Here is a 21,660-nt window from a genome sequence, read left to right as displayed (position 1 = left end):
CGAATGGGTTCAAGCCCTACGGCACTCCTGTGTGAAGAGTCTCCTACAGCTACTCACTACTCACCAGCCAGCCTTTCCCAGTAGTCAGCTTCAGTATTTCACTTCCTCCTAACTTCTGCTTCTGCCCATAGCAGGCACGTGGGGGCTTTTCATCCAGGAACCTCTGGGCTCTGATGTCGTAAAACAACAAGGAACCTTGCCCCGTCCCCACTGTGATGATGTGCTCGTAGAAGCTCACCGACCGAATACCTGTCAAACAGAGAAGGGACACACAATGCAGTAAGGAAGATGGATGCTTTGGCTCTGCCGTGGTGCTGCTTGATGTCTAAAATTTTAAGAGGAACTACCTACTGGTATTCTCCACAACACTTAAGTTTCCCCACTGCTACGCAGCAATGCAGATAAATCCCATGGGTACTACTGAAACAGCAGCTTCAACTACATACGCTACTTCCCGCTCCTCTGAGGCCACCAGCTACACTGCTGGTGCACAGTAAGAAGCTCCATTCTCAGCAGGCCTCAGCTCTGCCAGGTAAGCAAAGATCATAAGCCATTTAGGATCAAGAGCAGCTTTGTTCTGTCTGCCACAAGCCTCTATGTGAACGCATCACGAGCGAGTACATGGCAGCAAAGAACGTCACATTGGTTCCCTCCATGAGCTCACCTCATATCCAGCTACCTGCCAAACTGCAATAAGTGACCACGTGAGAAAAGTTACTGTCCCAGCTGCCATGAAATGCATTTTGCTGATCAAGAAGTGAGCTCTAAGAAAATGTAACCATAATAATCACTCAGCATTTTGCTGCTAAGATAGATCAGGCTCTTAAATAATTTTCAATCTATCTGCACTCAAATGTCACCACACAAGAACACATTCTTCGTAGCTGGCACTTTCCACACTTCACCTAGCAATGAAAACAAACTAGGAATCCTACAACCTAAGCAATACCATGTGAGACCAGCACATGGGAAGCTACAAGTTTCCAGTCCAAACAAAACATTCTAGCACAATTCAGTTATGCCATTAAATTGGGTAATAGAAGTATATTTTGTTTTCACAAAATCTAAATCTAAAGCCTCAGCTAAACAACGATCCATTAAAAATATTCTTGAGGAGATTCTGCATGTAGGAACTCACAATTTGTATGATGTCCTGTCATCTCATCTCTATTTGTTGTGCAAAAGGTTTGTTCTGTGTAAGCACTTCACTGCAAACAACTCTTCTACTGAGCTTAAACCCCACCACATCTAAGCTTTTCCTTCCTGCACAACATGACACCAGGTTATAAACTCTAAGGTTTTTAAAGCCATCTCCAAAGTACCACTGAATTACAGCCTAAACAAGCATTCAAACAGGAGGGGAAAAGAGTGAGTTACGCCAGCTACATCCACATGCCAACTGCTGTCATTGTACCAAGTGGGACTGAACATCATGAAGCTTATACTAGAAAACACCCAGCAGGAAACACAACAGCGACATCAGAGAGGTGTGGATGCACCCAGGGAGCTTCTACTTCCCCTTTGTACAGAAACACATCCTCATCCTTCCGCCTCCACAACCTGACGTGACATCCACAGCCAGCAGTGCCTGTGACACGCACCTGGAACAGGCAAGGCCACATTGTGGTGCCCCAGATGCGAGGTGATGCCCTGGCCGCAGGCATTAACAGGTGAGAAAACACTGTCCCAACTCTCATACCCGCTGAAGCAGATTTACCAGATCTGTGTAAGAATCTCCACTTTAATTCAGACAACTACAAATGCATCTGAGCAAGCTGGAGACATCTCCGTCACCACCAAGGGCCTGGGTCTGGCAAATACATGCAGAAAGCTTTAAGCTCTCCGCAATCAGCAAGAGCAGTCATGAGAAGGAAGGCACAAGAGGGGACCTCTTCTTATTTTTGCTCCAGAAGTACTCTTGACAAGCAACCCAGCAGAACACTTAACGGAAACGGGTGGGTGATGGAGTATGAAAGCAGGGGGCATATACTTTTCAATGCAATTTACTAATAAAAAGCTGTTAAATGCAGAATGGCTGTGGATCTTTCTCTAATCAAAAAAATTAACTGAAGCAATCTGTGATGTACACACTACTCAGAGGACATTTAGAACAAGCTTTCAAGGACAGCACTCCAACGGGTTCCTAAGGGCCTAAAGTACCTCAGATTAATCAATCCCATCAAACTAACAGCATGACCTGTGCCTAGAACTGATCACAGTAAACCCTCCAACATACCCAGCACTCTGCCACCCGTGGACCTGGACCACTTGGGTCAGCAATTGAGTCTCACTCCTGAGAGGCGAGGAGGCTCCACAAATCCCAGAAGGAAAGATGCAGCAGCGTGTCCTACACAAGGAGTGGAAGCAGATTCTATGCTGTGCAAGCTCTGTCCACTACATTAACATTGCTGCCTTCGGGATGCAAGTCATGGGCACACAACATTGCACTGTGCGCCAGCTGAGAGGAAAGCAGATGTTCGCGCAGAGCAAAGACTGGAGTCCATGGCCTGCACATCCCTGTGCAGCTGCTAAGAAGAGCAACACAAGATGCACTAAAAAGCATCAGCTACTGTCTGGGGTAGAGCAGACAGGGTGACACGGGGTGAAAAGCAGCCCCAGTTCGAGTCTTACTAAGCAAGAATGTTTCTCTCAACTGGTTTTGTATACAACACTAATGACCTGAAGTTAATGTGGACTTGCCACATTCAGCAGGCGCATTTGGAAGCTGAAAGCACATTCAGGTAACGCTTCAAAGCACTTAAAATCAACCCAGATTTTAGTCTGCAAATCAATAAACCGCCCACTTTCTAGAGGTGCTGCCTCAGTCCACATCCCAGTGAGATCAACAGAAAATTGAAAAACTCAGTATTTCCGAATTAATGTTATTAAGTGCCTCTACGATGACCGCAAAAAAAATCTGCATCTGCCAACTGTGCAGGACAGAAAACAGCACTGAACACAGGCTTTCTCCAGACATGAAGTGGAGATGCCCCAGAGATGCCACCTACACATCGATCATCCCCCAGCAGGGACGATCACATACTCAAGGCAGAAGATTGCAGCCCCCACTTGGCACCACACTCCAGTGTCTTGGTGTTGCTTCCTGTTGTGGTTTAGCCCCAGCCAGCAACTAAGTACCACGTTGCCACTCGCTCCTCCTCCTGCCCCAGCGGGATAGTGAGAATTGGGGAAAGAAAAAAAGGAAAACTCGTGGGTTGAGATAAAAAAAGTTTAACAGGACAGCAAAACGTTAGGGAATAGACTGCCTTAGTTTACTGAATTATTGGGTATTCTGCTTCTTAGGGAACTTGTTTAGAAACTGCTCATATTGAAATTGCTCAGCATTGGTTTGCCTAGCATAACTTTTGCAAGCTGTGAACCTTTGAACTTTCTGCTTTGTTAAGTAAAAAGGGCCTCAGAGTCTTCAAGCTAGAAGATAAGGGGAGCTGCATCCCTGGAGATAAGGAACAGAACAGAGTCTAACAGAAGACTCTTTTTGGCTATTGCCAATAACTTATTTTCTACAGCTGTAGGTGCAAAACAGCAACTAAAAGTCAGGGGTTTGATTGATGGCCCAACTCACAAAAATGAAGAGATACAGTGAAGAACAGGGAGATCTCAGACTCCAGTTTTGCAGTTGGTCCAGAGTGACACGCGAGAGGTGGGGACTTGGATTGGGGGGGTACAACTGTTCAACTGTTTTTCTGCTGAGGGTGCCTCTTTGGGAAGCACCAAGCTCAAGCTGCTCTATGCTGTACTTTATGAATCAATTATTTATTTTAGAAGAGCTTGTGGAATTCATGCCTGAGTCTCTGTTGCAGGAAACCTTGGGAAAAGGAACTCACCTAAGAGTTTGGCACCCCAGATGGGATCCATGGCCACCACCTTCAGAGCCTGTTGGCAACAGGTGGTTCACCTGGGACCTTGGGAGAGTGCAAGGTGCCAAAGGCTGAGTGTTAAAATTCCTGGAGTAGATTTAGTGAAAGTACTGCTGCAGCTTGTTGGAGAGATAAGCAGTAACAATAATGACAATAAAAGAAAATACAAAGTGAGTGATACATAATGCAGTCACTCACCTCCTGGAAAATTGATGTCTAGCCCTCTTCTGAGCAGCGATTCCCTCCCCTGGCCACCTTCCCCACTTTATATGCTGAGCGTGATGTCATATGGTACAGAATATCCCTTTGGCTAGTTTGGGTCAGCTGTGCTGGCTGTGCCTCCTCTCAGTTTCCTATGAAAATTAACTGCATCCCAGCAGAACCCAGGACACTTCCCTACAATACTGAAAGGTGACAGTTTCAGGACCTCCACAGAGTCCTCACCAACAGTGGGGCAGGACAAGGGCTGTTGCTGGTAAGTTGTTCAGGTGACACCATGAGCTGGTAAAGCACCTTTTCTTATATTATAGAAACTTCTCCCATATCTGAAGGAAGCACATCCTGACATTTATCTAGATAGCACCACTCAAACTTCAGTAACTACATAAATAAAACTTTCCTAATCCTTGCCTACATGCATTCCCTTTTAATAAGTTACCCAAAGAAGAGATGGATGCCTAGAGCCAAGCTAAATAGGACTGCAATTTATTAGGCTGGGATTGATATGGTTTAAAATGGGCAACACAGCACAGTGCCTTCTCATGCTTGAAAATAAAGGGTATAGGAAGAAGATCATGGAACCATGTACCCTGCAAACTCTCACGCTTGGTCCTGGTGTAAGATTCAATTGGACACACTGCATCTACATCATGAAAGGAAAACAGCACTCAACCTGCAAACTTCTTCTAAAAGTGGAGCTTTTGTATATTTAAATCAAATAAATATACATTGAAATTTAAGAGTCTCACTCATGGCTTTAAAATTACAGAACAAGCATTCACTGACAGGATGGACTCCCAATATAACAGCACAGAGCAGACAACAAGCTTTTTTCTGTTCCCAGAGAAAAAGGCAAGAACAGACAGCATTAACAGTGGAACAAAGACTAGTTTTTCTTTAAGGTGAATTAAAAGTTAAAAGAAGTTAAAAGTTTAGTAAACTTCAGTTCATTTTTAAAAGTTCAGTAGTATTTGGATAGTGTATAACTTACTTGATCGTAAAAGCAGTAATGCTGCCTAGTCTATTTCACAGTTGCTTTCAAGTTTGGTTTGCTGGTTGCTCAAGGAATACTGTCATAAAAGCAAAACCTACATATACTACCAATGATTTTGTCTACCACACAACATGTCTTTCCTATTCATTAAAAGCTTATCTTACTGCAGTCTTAATAGCTACCTCTGCAAGCAAACCACTTGAAGAACCCTTTGACAAGTTTCTTACCACTGCCTCGTTCTTTGGAACAGACGGATTTCACATTGTGAGAAGGCTGCCTGGGATCCAGAAAGGAGACGTGGGCCTGTGATCCTACTGCGTACACTGACCACTCCTGACCATAAGCCAAACACACGTTCTCCCTGCAGTATGGCAACTTTGTGGAAAGCAACTGGAAACAGAAGGAAATAACAATCAACCCGTCATGAGAAAGAAGCAAGATATTAACAGAACAATTCTGTAAGTTATGTTCAAGGAAGTTGCAGTGTAAAAAAAAAAAACCTGAAACAGCTAAAAAATAAGTTTACCGCAAAATCAGAACTTTTCGAGAAAAGCAATAACCTGGCACAGAGGAAATAACCTGAAGGAGATGGGATGCCTTATCTGAATCAAACTGAGATGATAAAGGCTGAAGCCAAGTATTATGGCAAAGAAAATGGGCAGTTTGGTGAATTGTTTTACATCTTTCTAAGCTGCTGTTATTTCTTCAGCAGCTGTACACAGACATCAGCTCTCAGCTGAAAAATCTTACCTCATACACTAGCAAAGATATGTCTAGGTTTGATCTGCAATTACACTTAAATAAGTGCAACTTCCTTTACGAACACTGCTAATCAAGTATCCATCGCACTCTATGCAATGGTTCACTTCAGCTAACCCAGAACTGCAGAAAGTTGAGAGCATTCCCACCCTGCAATATAAGGGGAGGGGTGAGTTTCTCTCCTCAAGCTCTAATTTGTAGGACGTTTCATTTTACATAAACCTTTTAAGTCTTCTACAAGTATCACTGCTCTTTCTTCAAGCAATTAAAGGAGATTAAGAATAGTGAACAGCCTTAACTGCTAGGTAACTTTTGAAACTTAGCACCAACAAACAGAAAAGTACCTTTGATAGTGTGTGCTCTGCTTTCCAAAGATGAAAATACCCATCTAGGGACACAGCTCCCAGCTCCTGTTAAAAACCAACCAAACAAGAGAGTTAGTTTCAGTATTACAGATGTCCTTACAAACTCAAACTCACATTCTCTACTATGCAGGCTGCATCCTCTGGATTGAACTCATGCATAATCCTGTGCATGCTTACCAAGATAAATTTTAGTTTTATACTGATCTTGATAGAATGCAATAGAGCACAAGGGTGCCAGGTAGAGTAAGAATTAATAAAACAACAAATAATTAAAAATTACTTTCAAAGGTTTAGATCCTGTTAGACAATCAAATAATGAACTATTAGACAGAACAAGCTAGAGCTGGCAATTTTCTTTAGCAGCTGCCACACTGATTCTGACCCTGAAGCAAACATTTCTTCCCAGGCACTACCCTACTGAAAAGTCTCCAACACAGAGGAGTAATTAACAACTATAGTGAAAAACAAAACACAGAGGACCACTGTGCTTCTGAGAGCACACCCACCATCGCTTCAGCTCCTCTGTGTTCTTTGAGGGCAGAAAGAAAACTAGCGGAGGATGAACTGCTACTCCCACTAGTAGTAACAAGAGATCAGCATGCAGAGGTTAACATTTACTGTTTGTCAAACGCCGATACAATAACACCAAAGCAAGCACTGGTGCCTGCTCCCCCGTGTCAGTCACTTCGCTTGCCGAGCAATCCAGAAACCACTCGGCCATCAAAACAGGAACTGCCTGAATGTTGGCTGGTCATCATGAAAGGAGAAGGAAAGCAGCAAGAGCACTCAAGAGTGGGATTCAAGCTGCTAGAGGCATTTTGGTGCTTTGTGTGCTTCTTGTAAACACCCCCTGTCACCTCTGCCTTAGGGCACAAGTCTAAAATCAAACTCACAGGGATACATTTCCTTCTGAAAACATGATTTTTTTTTTTTCCTACTAGACTTCTCCATTCACTTAGTGAAGAAGCAAACATAGCAGATAAAGACAACCATCTCATATAGGAAAGATGAAAAAGGATCAGGGAAAAAATATTAAGTTTCTTCTCAAGTATATTTGACTTGTATTACTTCTTTCTTCTTCTAATAACATGCACAGTTTTAGGACTTCTCAACTGTCTTGCTTATCTTATTCACCTTGTTCTTGTTGTTGAAAGCCAATGCTCGGACTTTGCAGTTGTCTGGATTGGTGTTCTCCTTGGGGATGTCCTTCAGAGCCCTGTGTGTTATGTGGGCATAGACAGGAACTTGAGAGAGATTATGCCTGGCGTCGCTTTTGGACAACACATCCTCTGTAACTTCCCAGAGACCCATTGAACCATCCCGGGAACCTGAATAAACAGTCCATAAATTAATAGCCCATTTCACATATACATAAATCCCTTTTTTAAAAAAAGAATAAACAACAAGGTCTGAAAGAAATAAAGGATACTATTAATTTAATCTATCTGAACACATTGGTGGTGCCTGTATATTAATTGTTATTAAAACATGATTTTACTGAGCTGTAAAGTTCTTAACATTGTGAACTCACTGTTGACTGGTTTGTCTACACAGTTTCTAAGCAGCCAGATCACCTCATCTGTTTTCAAACTGATTGGGATGCATCAAAAACCACAATACTGTACAACAATCACCATTAGAGATTCACACGTAAACTCAGAAGTGACTGAAAAGCCATCATTCAACCTGGCTTACCAAGGCTGAGACTGACAGTCTGTTAAGCCAACATAAACACCTCCAAGAAAACTCAGCTGAGTTTATGCCAATTGGAGTTCATTTGGTTTCTGCCAGTATGCTTATGGATATGTACACACACATTTGTGAACAAAAACAACTATTTCGAACCACAGTTTGTGCCAATTTCTGTCAAATCTATTTTAAAACTATTTTTCTTAAGCCCATGCAACCTTTTGTTTAAAGAACATAACACAGGAACTGGGGCTGAACAACCAAGAGCTCAGTTTTCTACTCAATCTGAAGATATTAATCAAAAATATGAGTCAATAAGACTAACAATACTGGATGAAAAAGTTAAATGTCTTTGGTTTGCAGACCAACACACGTTGATCCAAGGCCCTATTCCCATCCCTTCTGGTGTTCAGGCAATTCGCTTCCACCTAAGTCAGCTCTGACAGATTTCGCATGTACTTCAGTTTCTTCCCTACACAATGTGAAAAACACGTCCCTCCTCCTCTCACAGGGAATGCGTAAGAAATATTTCATGTATTGAAGATGCTGGAAAAAAACAAGATACCTACATCAGACTATTACATTTACAGGGTTTTGTGCATCAAAGGGAATAAGCTACAAAGGCAGAAAGCTGAGGAAAACATCTTGTTGCAATACAGGTGGTCCAGCACAGCAGAGATGGCTTTGTCCCCTCACAGATTGATTCGGTCATTTGTCACTATCGCCTACTACAGCCAAATACAACAGGAGCTTCATAAAGGCACTTGCACAGCAACAGGCAGCACGTGATGCAACATCCTGCCATTCAATTTACGAGCTGATGGTTTTTAATGGCACCTAATCTTGTTTGTTATGGAAGCTGAATACTCAGCAGTAGAATTTCTAAAACATCTTGACATAGTTTAGGGGGAAGCTGTCCCTTTTAATAGCCCTGGCAGGGGAAAAAGTCAACATATGTTGTTCAACTGGATAGCCCTGAAGCCAAGGAGAATATAATTTGTTGCCTAGGCTCATGCCATCCTGGCAATTATTATTCATGCCATCTGAAGCTTTTGCCATGGAAAGCTTTTTCTCCAGCCAGTACAACTGAGTAGAATGATGCATTCTCCTTGAGCTCTGGCAGTTTAGTCAAGAGTTTAATTTTATACTTCGGGAATACTGAAATACACTGCTGAAGGTTGTACAGGCCTTGTTCTTGTTGAAGTTAACACAAGCAAAAGGAATAATCGAGTCTCTGGTTCTCTTTGTACTCCACTCAACAGTTCTGATGGCAGTGAGAAAGTACACTGCCAAACCTCAGACCTCAGGCTACATGACTGGCATGATGTGCCATGCGACCAAATGCTGTTTCTCCTTTCTGTGGCATTTAGCTTGCCCCAAGAAAGTCACCAAAAATGCATTTAGTTTCTTATTTCAGGCAAAGATATTTGCTATATCCTCCATGTTTGGAGTTCAAATATTTCTGCTCTGCACTTTCAGATACACATGTAATTGAAATCTGTAAGATTAATCAATATCAGAAGTTAGTTGTCTTTGTTTTCTCCTGATTAGGGTCACCAGTGAAGTTCTGAAGAACTCGGTTTAGCAATCAGACTTGCAAATTGCTTTCAATGAGTCTTCCCTGATGTCTCAGGTCTGGAGACCAGAATCTATATCCTGCTGTAAGCACCATACAATAGAGAGCACAGCAGTCTTCTACTCACACCTCCACCCTTGAGCAAGGATAAAACATCGAGAGCAAAACAGTTCAGTCTCACATTCTGTGCCTCTCTATTCCACTGGGTCCTTATCTTTCCCTTGGACATCTGTAATCCCTCTGCTGTTCAAGCTTACCAGCTGACAGTGGTTTCCAATGCAGATATTTGGGTTGGAGACTTGGAAGAATCAATTTTGATATTAAATTGAAAATAAAGTTCCTGGATTAGCTTTTTATTTTCTGAAAATAAAAATCTTACTGAACTAACAATTCAAGTATTTGAGTTTTATATGAGACTCTTACAACCTTCTGTCACCTGCAGTTGGATACCTCCTTGTACAGAATACTACACTCTGTCAGCACAGACAGTAAACTACTAAATGAATGCAAGAGCATATTAGTATTGCTGCCTTCAGCCAAGTAAGTGATACTTTATGAAGTTAACTGATTGTTCAACTAGTTACTAAAAAGTCAAGAACTGACCTTTTCTATTACAGCCTTCTGTATTTATTGCCATAGTATATATCCACACACAAGTGTACTAATAGCTTAACAAAGCAGAGTATTCGTTAATTAGCCTGTCATAGGATTTCAGGGAACTGATATTACTTTGCTCTATTCCAGAGTCACCATCTGATAACCAACACTCCTCTTGAAATCATTATTCTAGTGTGGAAACCTTTCCTGTTACTCTTTGTGTTCAGACACCCTCTCATGGCAACACCTACGGGAAAGAGTAAAATTCCCTGTGATACCAGAAAAATAAAATCTAGACCAGGAACATAAAAATGAAACAAAGTGAAGCACTGTATTAAGACCAAGAAGGGTTCAAATAGTCCAAGTAGTTCCAAGTAGTTTCAAATGTCCTGATAAAGGGTTTTCCCTAAGACCTGTCAAGTATCAGTTTAAATTTCTGAAGAGGGGAAAAAAAAAAAAAAAATAGAGAGAAAGAAATTATTTTACCAGAAACAGCCATAGTATCACTGATCCATGCAATTGAAAATATCCAATCCTTATGTCCATCCTAAAAGAAAAAAAAGACAGTTTTCTGTGTCATTATACTCTAGAGTGGTCCCAAAGCAGATAAGTATTCTTCACTCTGATTTTTAGTACAAACTCAAAGGACAGACCTGCACTAAAAACATGCAGATAAGATTCCAGTATCAAGCTGGAGAAGTTTAAGTTTCTAATACTAATTTTAACTTTTCAAAAATTTTGAATTGTATAATGAATAGAGAGCAATTAAGTGATGAAAAAACAGGTCTCTGACCAAGGACAAACAGAAAGCAATTCTAAGGACTTAGATTTTCCATTTTGAAAGCAACATTCCTTCTGTAAAGTAGCTACTTATTTCCTCAAATGCACATCCCTACTACAAGTAGTAACCAAAGTCTTGTGTTTACAATATATGACCTACAGATTAATTTTTCAAGACCATTACTTCAAGAATCTTTTCTTTAGCAGGTGAGAAACCTATAGGGAAAAATGCTATAAAGCTCTAGTTCTGTATGAAAAGCTGCAGAGTCACAGCAGCACACAAATGAACAGCAAGCCATACAAATATTCAGAGTAGTGCCTTTCTGCAACTGGTTATCTGCTGCTGCAGAAACTCTGACCTGACCTCTGCTGTTCTAGTTAACATATATGTGAAGTCCTGATCAAAAAGGAGAAATGAGAGAGAAATGCTTATGGGACACCACTATGCTAATGTAATCGTTCTTTTCTTTTTAAGATCGGCTATTTTGAAAAGGGCTCATGATACTTCAGAAATATAAGCAGTTCCAGAGTGTATCAAACTGCCATAAACCACTGGGTTAGAACTAATCCTTAAAGCCAAGTTCCACCTCTGGAATAATGCTGCACTGGAGAAGGGGAAAATTTTAAGAACTTGTATCCTATTTTCAGTTCCTCACAAGAGCTTCTTCACTCAAACCAGTTTCAGAGGTCACCACCACAATTAGACTACAACATTTAGGATTTTGTTACATCTTCAGTACTTAAAAGTAATCTGAAGTAGACCTGAATGTAGGTGAGGAAGAAGAAATCTGACTCAGAACCCTGAGAACTGTCTCATATGTTTAGGTACTCCCTCTTGTTTCAGGTATCTCATCAAAAAAGACAACCTAAGGAAGGATGTTTTCAAGCTTTTAGAAATTCTCTCTCCACTATAAGACTCCCAAATCTTAACCTTGCTCTGACATTGGGCACTTCAAGGTAGTAATAAACTTTTCTCAAATACTCTGACTTACATCTCCCACACAGACAGGATCGAGTGTAGGCAGACGATAAATTGCAAGGCTGTTGGGGTTGTCTCCACCTGTGGCCAGGAGGGTCCTCGAGGGGTTGAGCTCAATGGCATGAATGCCACATCCCTGCTGGTTCACCATGCCAGGTTCACGATCTTTCAGAATAGGAATCTTGGTAATTTGACCAGTCTGGACATCTACTACAAACAACTGAGGAAAAAAAAAAAAAAAAAAAGAGAGATGCAAGTCATCATCAAACGGATAAGAAAAACAAGATGGTAAGTTATCCTCCCTATTTTGATTTGTCATTCTTTTCAAGTTGGAATCCACAAATGCTGCAAGTATGGCTGAAAATGCATAAATCCCTTCTTAAAACAAGTAAACTAACTTAATTAGTGGGTTTTATTTCGATCATCCCATTTGGTTTTCACTCTAACAGAAGAGAGAGGAGATAAATTAGTCATGGGAGGTTCCCCATTTAACAAACCCCTTAAATCTAAAACTCTTTCTCTGTTCAATACCATGATTTAAAAAAGTATTGTTTTCAGTTTCCCTGTACAGCAGTGAGAGAGAGACTCAAAACAGCCAGGAAGTCCCAGGAGGCTCAGCACAAATCTCTTACCTCCCAGATAACATCCTTACCATGAAATTTTTGCTTTGGCAAACTGACACTTCATACATTTATATAATTAGAGTTGTTTTTCTGGCGATACTCAAAGAATAATAACTAAATATAGTACTGTTAGTGCGAACATCTAAAAGGGTATCTAGCTACCTACCTCATCATGCATAAAGACTGGAAGCTGGACCTCTATACCACTGTCCCCTTGGCAGAAAACTCAGTTATAAAGCCTTATAACTCTTCAAACAGACATTACACACAAAGATGCGCCAGTTCAGACATATGCAACCGTAGCATTACAGCCTAAACCAAAACAAAGTTTTACATGGTCTGCCAAAGTGCACTTTCATTTGAGAGGCTCTTGCGCCAGATCATTCCCTGTGTGTCCAGGGGGCAGCTGCACCAACAGTCAAGTAGGTACAACAGGTGGGACAAGGCTTGTGAGGGGGCAGGTGTGACACAAGGAAATGGAGGATCTGAAGCTGACTTGGCACTACGTGATGCAGAATCACAGCCTAGGATTATAATTAAATTCCATTCCATGCCCCTCCCTAAGTTTGTCCCTTCTATAAACAAAGCCTCTGGAAGTAAACTGAAGATGGAGAAGGCAACAGCAATAGAAAAGAAAACCCATTGTTATTTTAAAAATGCACACCTAAAATAAATTGTTCTGAAATCCTTTGTCAGACATTCCTAGAGGAAGAGAAAGCCAGAGGTTCTCAGGGAGAAGTTACACGTACAAGTTGCTCACAGACCAAGAAAGTGTAGCTGCATATTGTTCTTGATGTACCGAACTAGCAGATATTAATGTCAAATCAAAACCTGATTAACTATGGCACAGCATGGTAAACTCACTCTACAGAGAGAGCAGAAATCCGTTCATTGCTATTTCTGTGTTGCGTCTAGAATTATGCTTGTGTTGTGTCTACAATTCTGCATTACCTTCAACCCACAATGGCTATTCCTCAGTAGGCAGCAGTCTTGCACAGATGACTATTCCCACAGGGACTAAATTCTCCTGTTTAGTTCTTTGTTCTGCACACAGGTGTGGGGTCAGGCAACAGCTGAAGTGCAGCTGGGCAGGAGGGAGGTACTCCTCACTTCTCCCAGAATTTACAATGCAGTTCACTGTCTGAGACAGCTGGTAAGAGCACGATGCACACAGCAGTCCCTCTGCCCTAACCGCATCCCTGAAAATTAACACCTGCACTATAGGATCAGTACCAGTAATTCCCTCTCCTCTCATCCTCCCTTGTCCTTCCCCTTCTTCCTTCCAGCAGAAACACGATTCCCTCCCCTCTCCTCCTCCAACTACTGAGAAACAAACAAACAAAACACAAATTCAGCATTTAAGTAGCTAAGATTAAGGCCTGCATGTGTCATCTGCAAGTCCTAAAGCTGGCAACAGAAGTGCTAATTAGGAAAACACATCCACAGCTCAGGATGTCCACAGACTCAGGAAAATTGGGCTTCAGCTGTAAGAGACTCACACTTCAAAGAGCATCTCAACAGGTATGAGGACTGAAATTAAAAACCCTTCGTATTCTCCAGTCTGACAACACTATCATACATCCCTGTTTGATACAAGGTTAATAAAGATCACTCTAATGCAAAATTCCTTTAGGTAAACTCTAACCTAAGCGGGCTGAAAAGGTAAAGAACTTTGACACACACAGTGCTGAAGCGTCAGACCCTCGCATTTCTGCCCTTGGATCTTCAACCTCGACGTCATTCTCCTATAACAAGTTTCAAAACTAAGATTTTCTCAGAAGCAGCAATAAGATGGTTTCTTTGCAGCACTTTCACCTGCTGTACCCTACTCTCATCTACCCTTAGCCCATGAATTGCTTTGTCATTTCCTCACATCTCCTCTGGTTGCACAGTATTACCTCAAGCAGAACAGCAACTGCCCTTTGGGCAGGAAAATTCACTCGGTTAAGGGACAGGATTTGTAGTTTCAGCTGTATAGTTTTAAGCAGCAACTTCTCCCCTTGCTTGGTAAGGAACTTGGCACACTGTGGGTAGTTTAAAAACAACCACCACTACCCTAGAATAAAATAAGCAAGCACTGTCTGCGTATGCTAGGACTCTTGCATCACCTGGGACAGGGCAGGAAGCCAGATGCTCACACTGCACCACTGATTACCAAGAAACTTTCCCTCTAAATACAGAGAACAGAAGCCAAGAGAAGCCAAACAGTAGTTAGACACTTCTAAAGCTGAAAAAGGGAGAAATGTTAAGAAGCAAGATAGGCAGCCAGCTAAGAATGCAGAAAATTTAAATACTGCTTTAAGAGTTTTAAAGACACTACAGTAAATAAAGTACAAAATATCTGACTGCTTTTAATAAAGTAGAGACAAAACCACAGTATAAAATGACGAATTCAAAGAAAAAAAAACAGAAATTGGCCTACTTCCTCCAACCAAACTGGTACCTTCAATACATCTGCAAATAACTCCAAAGCAGCCTGGCCTCTAAGACTCTTTCCCAAGCCCCCATAGCTGGACTAGACTTCTTTTTTTCCTTTATCTCAAGCAGGAATAGAACTTCTTTCCCAGCTACTCATCATATAGAAGCTAAAAATCATCCACAAAAACTTCTCCTGGATGCAGTAAACCCCCACCAACCTCCAGACAGTGAACTGTGCATATTTGTCCCTTGTTTTTAAGCTTTACAGATAATTTAGTTCTTCCTGCTAGTATGTTAGCCATTAGCGTGCCAAATAACTTAACATGCCAAATTTAGTAAGTCAGGATTGCTTGGGCCACCTGTCAGAAGGCCAAGGACCACACTTCATCTGTGAAAAACTCAGCTGTCACGTTCTCTGCAGGACAACCTTGTACTAACAAGGAAATAGGCTGGATGACATGACAGCAAGAAATTAATCTTCACTCTTATTTTTAAAGCAATTCGGAGGTACAGCATACAACAGTGCTACCTCTCGAGGATCAAGGCAAACAGCCATGGCTGGGTACTATAGTTGTCATAGCCGTGAATTATTAAGATCTGGCCCTACTTTTCACACCCCGTGAGATTACATGCTGTATGCTTATTTTTATTTTGGTTTGCAGAAGTAGTGAGAAGTAATCTTCGCAAATGGCTCCCATACAACTTCTATGTGGCTGTCCCCTTTTAAAACTGCTTATGATCAAACTAATAAAAAAAACTGCTTCACTTCATTGACTAGGAAACTTAATTAATCACCTTGCAAAAAGTAAATGCTGCGGGAATCGAGTATCTGAGGACCAGAGCCTGAGCTGCAAAAATCTACCCTTCTGTTACACACAATACTGACAGCAGAACGGTTTGGCAGGCTCTTCTGTCATGTCTGCTTCCACTTCTTGATCTGCCTTTTGGAGACAACAGCTTATGGGAAAAAAAAAATAACCAAAGGTATCAATTCATTAAATGTACGACTCCTTTCCACGCATTTTTAATGGAAAGCATTGACTTTATACAGTAATATTAAAACATGGGCCTATGAAATGCCATTTCAAGACAGCATGTAGACTCCCTGGTGTCCTCTGCTGCCACCCCTGCACACAGAGCAGATGAACAGGCAGCCTGATCTTTTAGCTGATTGTACAAATCAATTGGAACAAAAGCAAAAGGTGCTACTTTGAACTACATGTTTTTATTACACAAGCAGGATGGATGTAGATTTGAAACTTGCATGAGAGTGCTTACTCGTCGCACAGGAAGAAGGGCTCACGATATGCACTGCTCTCCAGCTCTTCACATACTGGTCTCAAAACATCACAGGCACATCTTGTCATTCACACTAATGTTTGAAAGAAGCCCAAGACAAACACATTGCCTTGCTAAAAACAGAGCCACTAAGAGAGAGAATTGATTGTGGTTAAGTTTCACAATTGGCTTAAGCCAACCTTTGAGAATCCATGTGATTCTTCCTCACCCACCCAGTCTCACCACCCTTGTGACAGCTACTAGTCCTCAGGTAGCTGCAACGTAAGCTGGATAACATCTCTGCATTAGGTGAAAACTGACCCTACAGGAAAACCCATCCGAACACAAAGCAGCAAGCTGATCCAGCTGACTCCCCAGCCACGGGCACATCAGTGCCAGCAAGAACGAGCAGGTGGGAACATCCCATTCTGGAACAGCACAACTCCAGATCAGCTGAAGCTGGTCGTAAAAATTTCACTCTCAGCCAAGCTAGAAAATGACATAGTTGTTCTCCTACAAATTTGGGGGTTTTGCTAACAAAACAAAGGCAAGACAATGGTTACAGTGCCATTACACAAACAGTATTGCTGGTGACACTGGGTAACAATGTTTGATTTTTCACAGTTCTCAGTCTTGTCTTTTATTCAGATTGTAAACATTCCTCTTTCTATGCTCATAAAATGCCTGGCATAAGGTTCTTCCGTTCTATGGCAATACAGATTAACTAATATATGGCAAGCCCCAAAGAAACATGGACTCTTTAAAGACTAAGCTATCGAACTGGTACATCTCCTTTTCAGTGTAGATCTGAACACAGAATCACAGAATAGTTTGGGTTGAAATGGAACTTCAAAGCTCGTCTAGTCCAACCCCCCTGCAATGAGCAAGGACATCTGCAACTAGATCAGGTTGCTCAGGGCCCCATCCAGCCTGGCCTGGGATGTCTCCAGGGATAGGGCATCAAACACCTCTCTGGGCAACCTGGGCCAGTGTTTCACCACCCTCATTGTAAAATATGTCTTCCACATGTCTAAGCTGAATCTCCCCTCCTTTAGTTTAAAACCATCAGTCCTTATCCTAGTGCAACAGGCCCTGCTAAAAAGTATGGCCCCATCTTTCTCACAGAACCCCTTTACGTACTGAACGGCCACAATAAGGTCTCCCTGAAGCCTTCTCTTCTCCAGGCTGAACAACCCCAATTCCCTCAGCCTGTCCTCACAACAGCTGTTCCAGCCCTCGGATCATTTCTGTGGCTCCTCTGGCCCCTCTCCAACAGGTCCATGTCTGTCCTGTACTGAGGGCTCCAGAGCTGAACACAGGACTCCAGGTGGGGTCTCACCAGAGCAGAGCAGAGGGGCAGAATCACCTCCCTCCACCTGCTGGACATGCTCCTTGTGATGCAGCCCAAGATACAATTGGCTTCTGCACCGTGAGCACACATTGCCGGCTCATGTCCAATCTTTCATCCACCAGCACCCCCAAGTCCTTCTCAGCAGGGCTGCTCTCAATCCCTTCATGCCCCAGTCTGTATTAATACCAGGGGTTGCCCTGACCCAGGTGCAGGACCTTGTACTTGGCCTTGTTGAACCTCATAAGGTTCACAGGGACCCACTTCTCAAGCTTGTCCAGGTCCCCCTGGACGGCATCTTGTCCCTCAGGTGTGTCACCTGCACCACTCAGCTGGGTGTCATCTGCAGACTTTGCTGAGAGTGCACTCGATCCCACTGTCTATGTCACTGATGAAGATATTAAACAGTACTGGTCTCAATATGGACCCTCGTGGACACCACTTGTTACCAGTGTCCATCCAGACATTGTGCCATTGACCACTACTCTCTGGGTGCGACCATCCAACCAGCTTCTCATCCACCAAACAGTCCACCCATCAAATCCATATCTCTCCGTTTTAGAGAGAAGGATGTTGTGGGGGACCATGTCAAAGGTTTTACAAAAGTCCATACAGATGACATCCATAGCCCTGCCTTTTGTCCACCGATGTAGTCGCTACATCATAGAAGGCCATTTGGTTGGTCAGGCAGGATTTTCCTTTGGTGAAGCTGTGCTGGCTGTCTCAAATCTCTTCCCTGTCCTCCATGTGCCTCAGCAAAGGTTCTAGAAGGATCTGTTCCATGATCTTCCCAGGTGCAGAAGTGAGGCTGACAGGTTGGTAGTTCCCAAGGTCTTTCTTTCTACCCTTTTTAAAAATGGGTGTGATGCTTCCCTTTTTCCAGTCACTAGGGACTTCAGCTGATGGCCACGACTTCTCAGATATCATGGAGAGTGGCTTGGCAAGTACATCAGCCATGCACTAACATGCACTAATCGTAGTACAAAACCTACTCACAGGTTGCACAGTACAGGTGACGCAAGTGGGTAACGGCCTTAAATATCCTCCTTGAAAGAGCACGAAGAGGAATAATCCAAAATATAAAGAATCTAAGAAGTGAGTAGCAGTAAAAGCAGCCAGCGAGTTGACTCACTCTGAATTCACATTTCCAAAGACCATGCAATCAGATACTCCACTTTGCTATGAAACTGAAGCTCTACTAGCTAACAGGCACACACTTTGATGTCATTGAAATTGTTCACTGCCAAAATCACATTTGTCAGTTTTTATGTGTGTCATGCCCTCTACGTTTGATTTCAAGAGGCTGGTAGACAGCTAACACGTGTCAACAGATGGCAATGGATGGAGAAGTGAGAGACTTCAGCTGCTAAAGGGCATCTCTGCCACGCACACCATACCTGGCACAGAAAGCACCAGGCTCCGAAGGCAGACACGGGTATTGCATGCAGTTGACTGAAAACCAAATAATCCTGAGATAAAAAGGAACACCTGGGTATTTACTCACAAGCCACTAATAAAAAGGGTGAATGCAAGTGCCAGGTACAGGCATCAGAGGTTTATTTACACTGAGTTTCGCTCACCGTTCAGTGGACTTTGAGTTACAAACTGTAGGAGCATGACTTCTCATTCCCTCCATGGGATCAGAAATGAGCAGTCTTCTTGATTCTTCATTACATGTGCAAAGCCAGAAGACACGTGAATGTGCAAAGCAAATGGAAATTATTTTACCCATAGAGTCCATATTCCTGGATGGAGGAGTAACTGTGCATTGTATTCTCACCACAACAATCCCAGGTCTACAAGACTAGGTTCTACTTGTACAAGATGTACAGAACAGACATGGGATCTCTTGAACAAATTACAAGTCTCTGAGAGGAAAAAAGAGCTGGTGATTTACAGCAGGGCATCCAAAGCAACAGATGAATCTACCAGAGGAAGGAAAGGTATCAGCTAGCATTCAGAAAGCAACCCTTTCATGCCTTGGAAGAGCCACCTGAGAAACCAGAAAAGAGCATTCAGTAAGCAAGTTTATAAATGTAAATATATCCATCAGGCCTGCCCAGGAAAAAAAAAAAAAAAAAGGCCAAAAAAATATTTGAGGCAATTATATTCTCAAGGAACTGGAAACTAATACAGTTCTTGTATTTAGGGAATGATTTACAGCTCTTGTATTTTTTCATCCTCACCTTCACAATCAGCAAAAGAAGTATGTCGTGAACAAATACACAGAACTAAGGGAAGAAAAAGAAGTCTTGGTCATTTCCTGAAAACGGTAAAAAAAAATAAAATAAAACAAAACCAACCAAACAAAAAAACCAGCCACACCACACCAAACTTCAGCAATCTCCTGTTCACTGATTTTGTTTGCTGTAACCTTGTCTCCTACGTAAGTCTCGAAGTTTCTCTGGGAAGTTTGAACAGAAGGCACTGATTACAGACAGTATCTTCTTCTGAGATCTCTCAGCATCAGCCTTTGGCAATTTAGATGCCGAGGTGACACACCCTAAACATCTGCACCTCTCAGAGGTTTTCCTGCTCATTCATTTGAATCTGAAAATCATTAAGTAGCTCATTCCAGTCTAGGAGGTTCTTGCAAACAAGAATCCTGACTCAGTAAAGACCTGGTGATGATCTTTGAATTTTTAGACACTTGAATGTTTATATAGGTTACATAATTTGAAATCTACCTGAAAAGGCATGCACCTTTAAGAAACTCAAATACTTGATTCACAGCTGACCAACTGGGAGCACCTGGATCCACTGGAGAACAATAAAGTTATTTCACATACACAACCATACCCATGGATATTTTGAAGGATAAAAAGTTACCCCAAATAATTAAACAAGCTATAACCCTCATCAAAAATGAGCAGTTAACAGAGAGCTCCATATTCTATTCAGTGTTTATAGTGACAAGTACTGTCAAGTGACTAAAAGCAAACTTACTTCTCAATGACAGGAGTGTATTTTTGTTTACTTATTAAAAACCGTGAATCCTTCTGGCATGGCATAGCCAAGGGCAATTTATAAATTAAATGCTAAAAGCTTTCAGTGTGACATTCAAGCTTTGATTAAAATGAGTGCTACGGTTTATACTTTTCTGTTGTATTAACTTCAATTATATGCAACTACAATGCAGCAAACCCCATTGAAATCAGCCAAGCTGTTTTAGATTTACTCCCAACTTAAATGCCACATCTTCAACATATGAGAATCAGCAAAGAAATTCTCCTTTTTAGGTTGCTTACTCAGGAGACGAGAGAGAAAATCTTATAATTAGAGTGTAGAGTCTAACACTCTACTTGTTCAAATGTGAACACAGAGCAACCAAACTAAAGCTATTACAGTATTCTTAACTCATACACAGTTTTTCACAATTACTTTTTCCGTAATCGTTACATTTTGCTTAGTAAAAGACAAGGTCCACATTAGGTCTAGCTGTGGAAGCACACACTGTGTATGCAGTGGGAACAACAATATGGTTGAATCCCTCTTCAGTTCCATGATTGTTTGGTCCAAACAATTTTCTGCAAGGTTGCGTTAACAACGCACTTGTCCATTTATCTTCACTGCAGCAGTGCTGGAACTACAGAAGCTACAGAACACAGCAAAATCGTTCCAGCTCTATAAAACACGCAGTGATCTTGCTAGAGTAAGCAAGATTTTCAAGAGCTTGTGTTTCAGCAGGAGTTTGTCTCCTGTAAACTGTTCCATGCACAGTGCTGGCTGCTGACTGGCCGAAATGATGAACACAGGTGGAGAAAGAAGGCAGAAAGATCCTATCTTAAGCTTATTCCTGTTAAGAGACTGTTTTGTTTATACAACTAGGCCTTGCCTCTTAAGAGCTACCGCAGGAAAGCCTCCTGCTGTGTAACTATGCTTAACAACAGAATATCTGAAATGAAGACAAAAATACCACTGTCCCTTGCGAGTCAGACCACCGAGCATGGCTTCTGTGCAAAAAAAAAAATCACGAGGCAAAGAAACAACCACAGCAACTGATATACTTGGAGGTTTATGAGCAGCTTGACCTATACATTCCTCACAATGCCTGACTTATTTCTATGGCACTAAGCAACTTGGAAAGAACAAATGTGGGATTTGGCACTAACTCTATCAGAACTTTGTACATGAAATTGCAACCTCAGCTAATGAAA

The 21,660-nt window shown here is 41.9% G+C and overlaps 1 protein-coding gene across 1 annotated transcript in view; it reads right to left on the bottom strand.

Moving 5' to 3' along the window:
• DCAF12 (DDB1 and CUL4 associated factor 12) overlaps nucleotides 1-21,660 on the bottom strand; it is a 33,635-nt gene that overhangs the window by 9,948 nt on the left and 2,027 nt on the right. The window contains exons 3-8 of the mRNA XM_082075713.1: nucleotides 11,850-12,056; nucleotides 10,564-10,624; nucleotides 7,350-7,543; nucleotides 6,195-6,260; nucleotides 5,319-5,481; nucleotides 65-249 (exon numbers count right to left, since the gene is read on the bottom strand). Of these exons, the coding sequence (XP_081931839.1) occupies nucleotides 65-249; nucleotides 5,319-5,481; nucleotides 6,195-6,260; nucleotides 7,350-7,543; nucleotides 10,564-10,624; nucleotides 11,850-12,056 (876 nt within the window). The remainder of the gene's footprint in view (nucleotides 1-64; nucleotides 250-5,318; nucleotides 5,482-6,194; nucleotides 6,261-7,349; nucleotides 7,544-10,563; nucleotides 10,625-11,849; nucleotides 12,057-21,660) is intronic.

Source organism: Streptopelia decaocto (assembly GCF_964273445.1).
Source record: "Streptopelia decaocto genome assembly, chromosome: Z".
In the NCBI taxonomy this organism is placed as follows: Eukaryota; Metazoa; Chordata; class Aves; order Columbiformes; family Columbidae; genus Streptopelia; species Streptopelia decaocto.
Note: the sequence above shows the minus strand (reverse complement) of the source record. Positions and strands in the feature narration are given on the sequence as shown.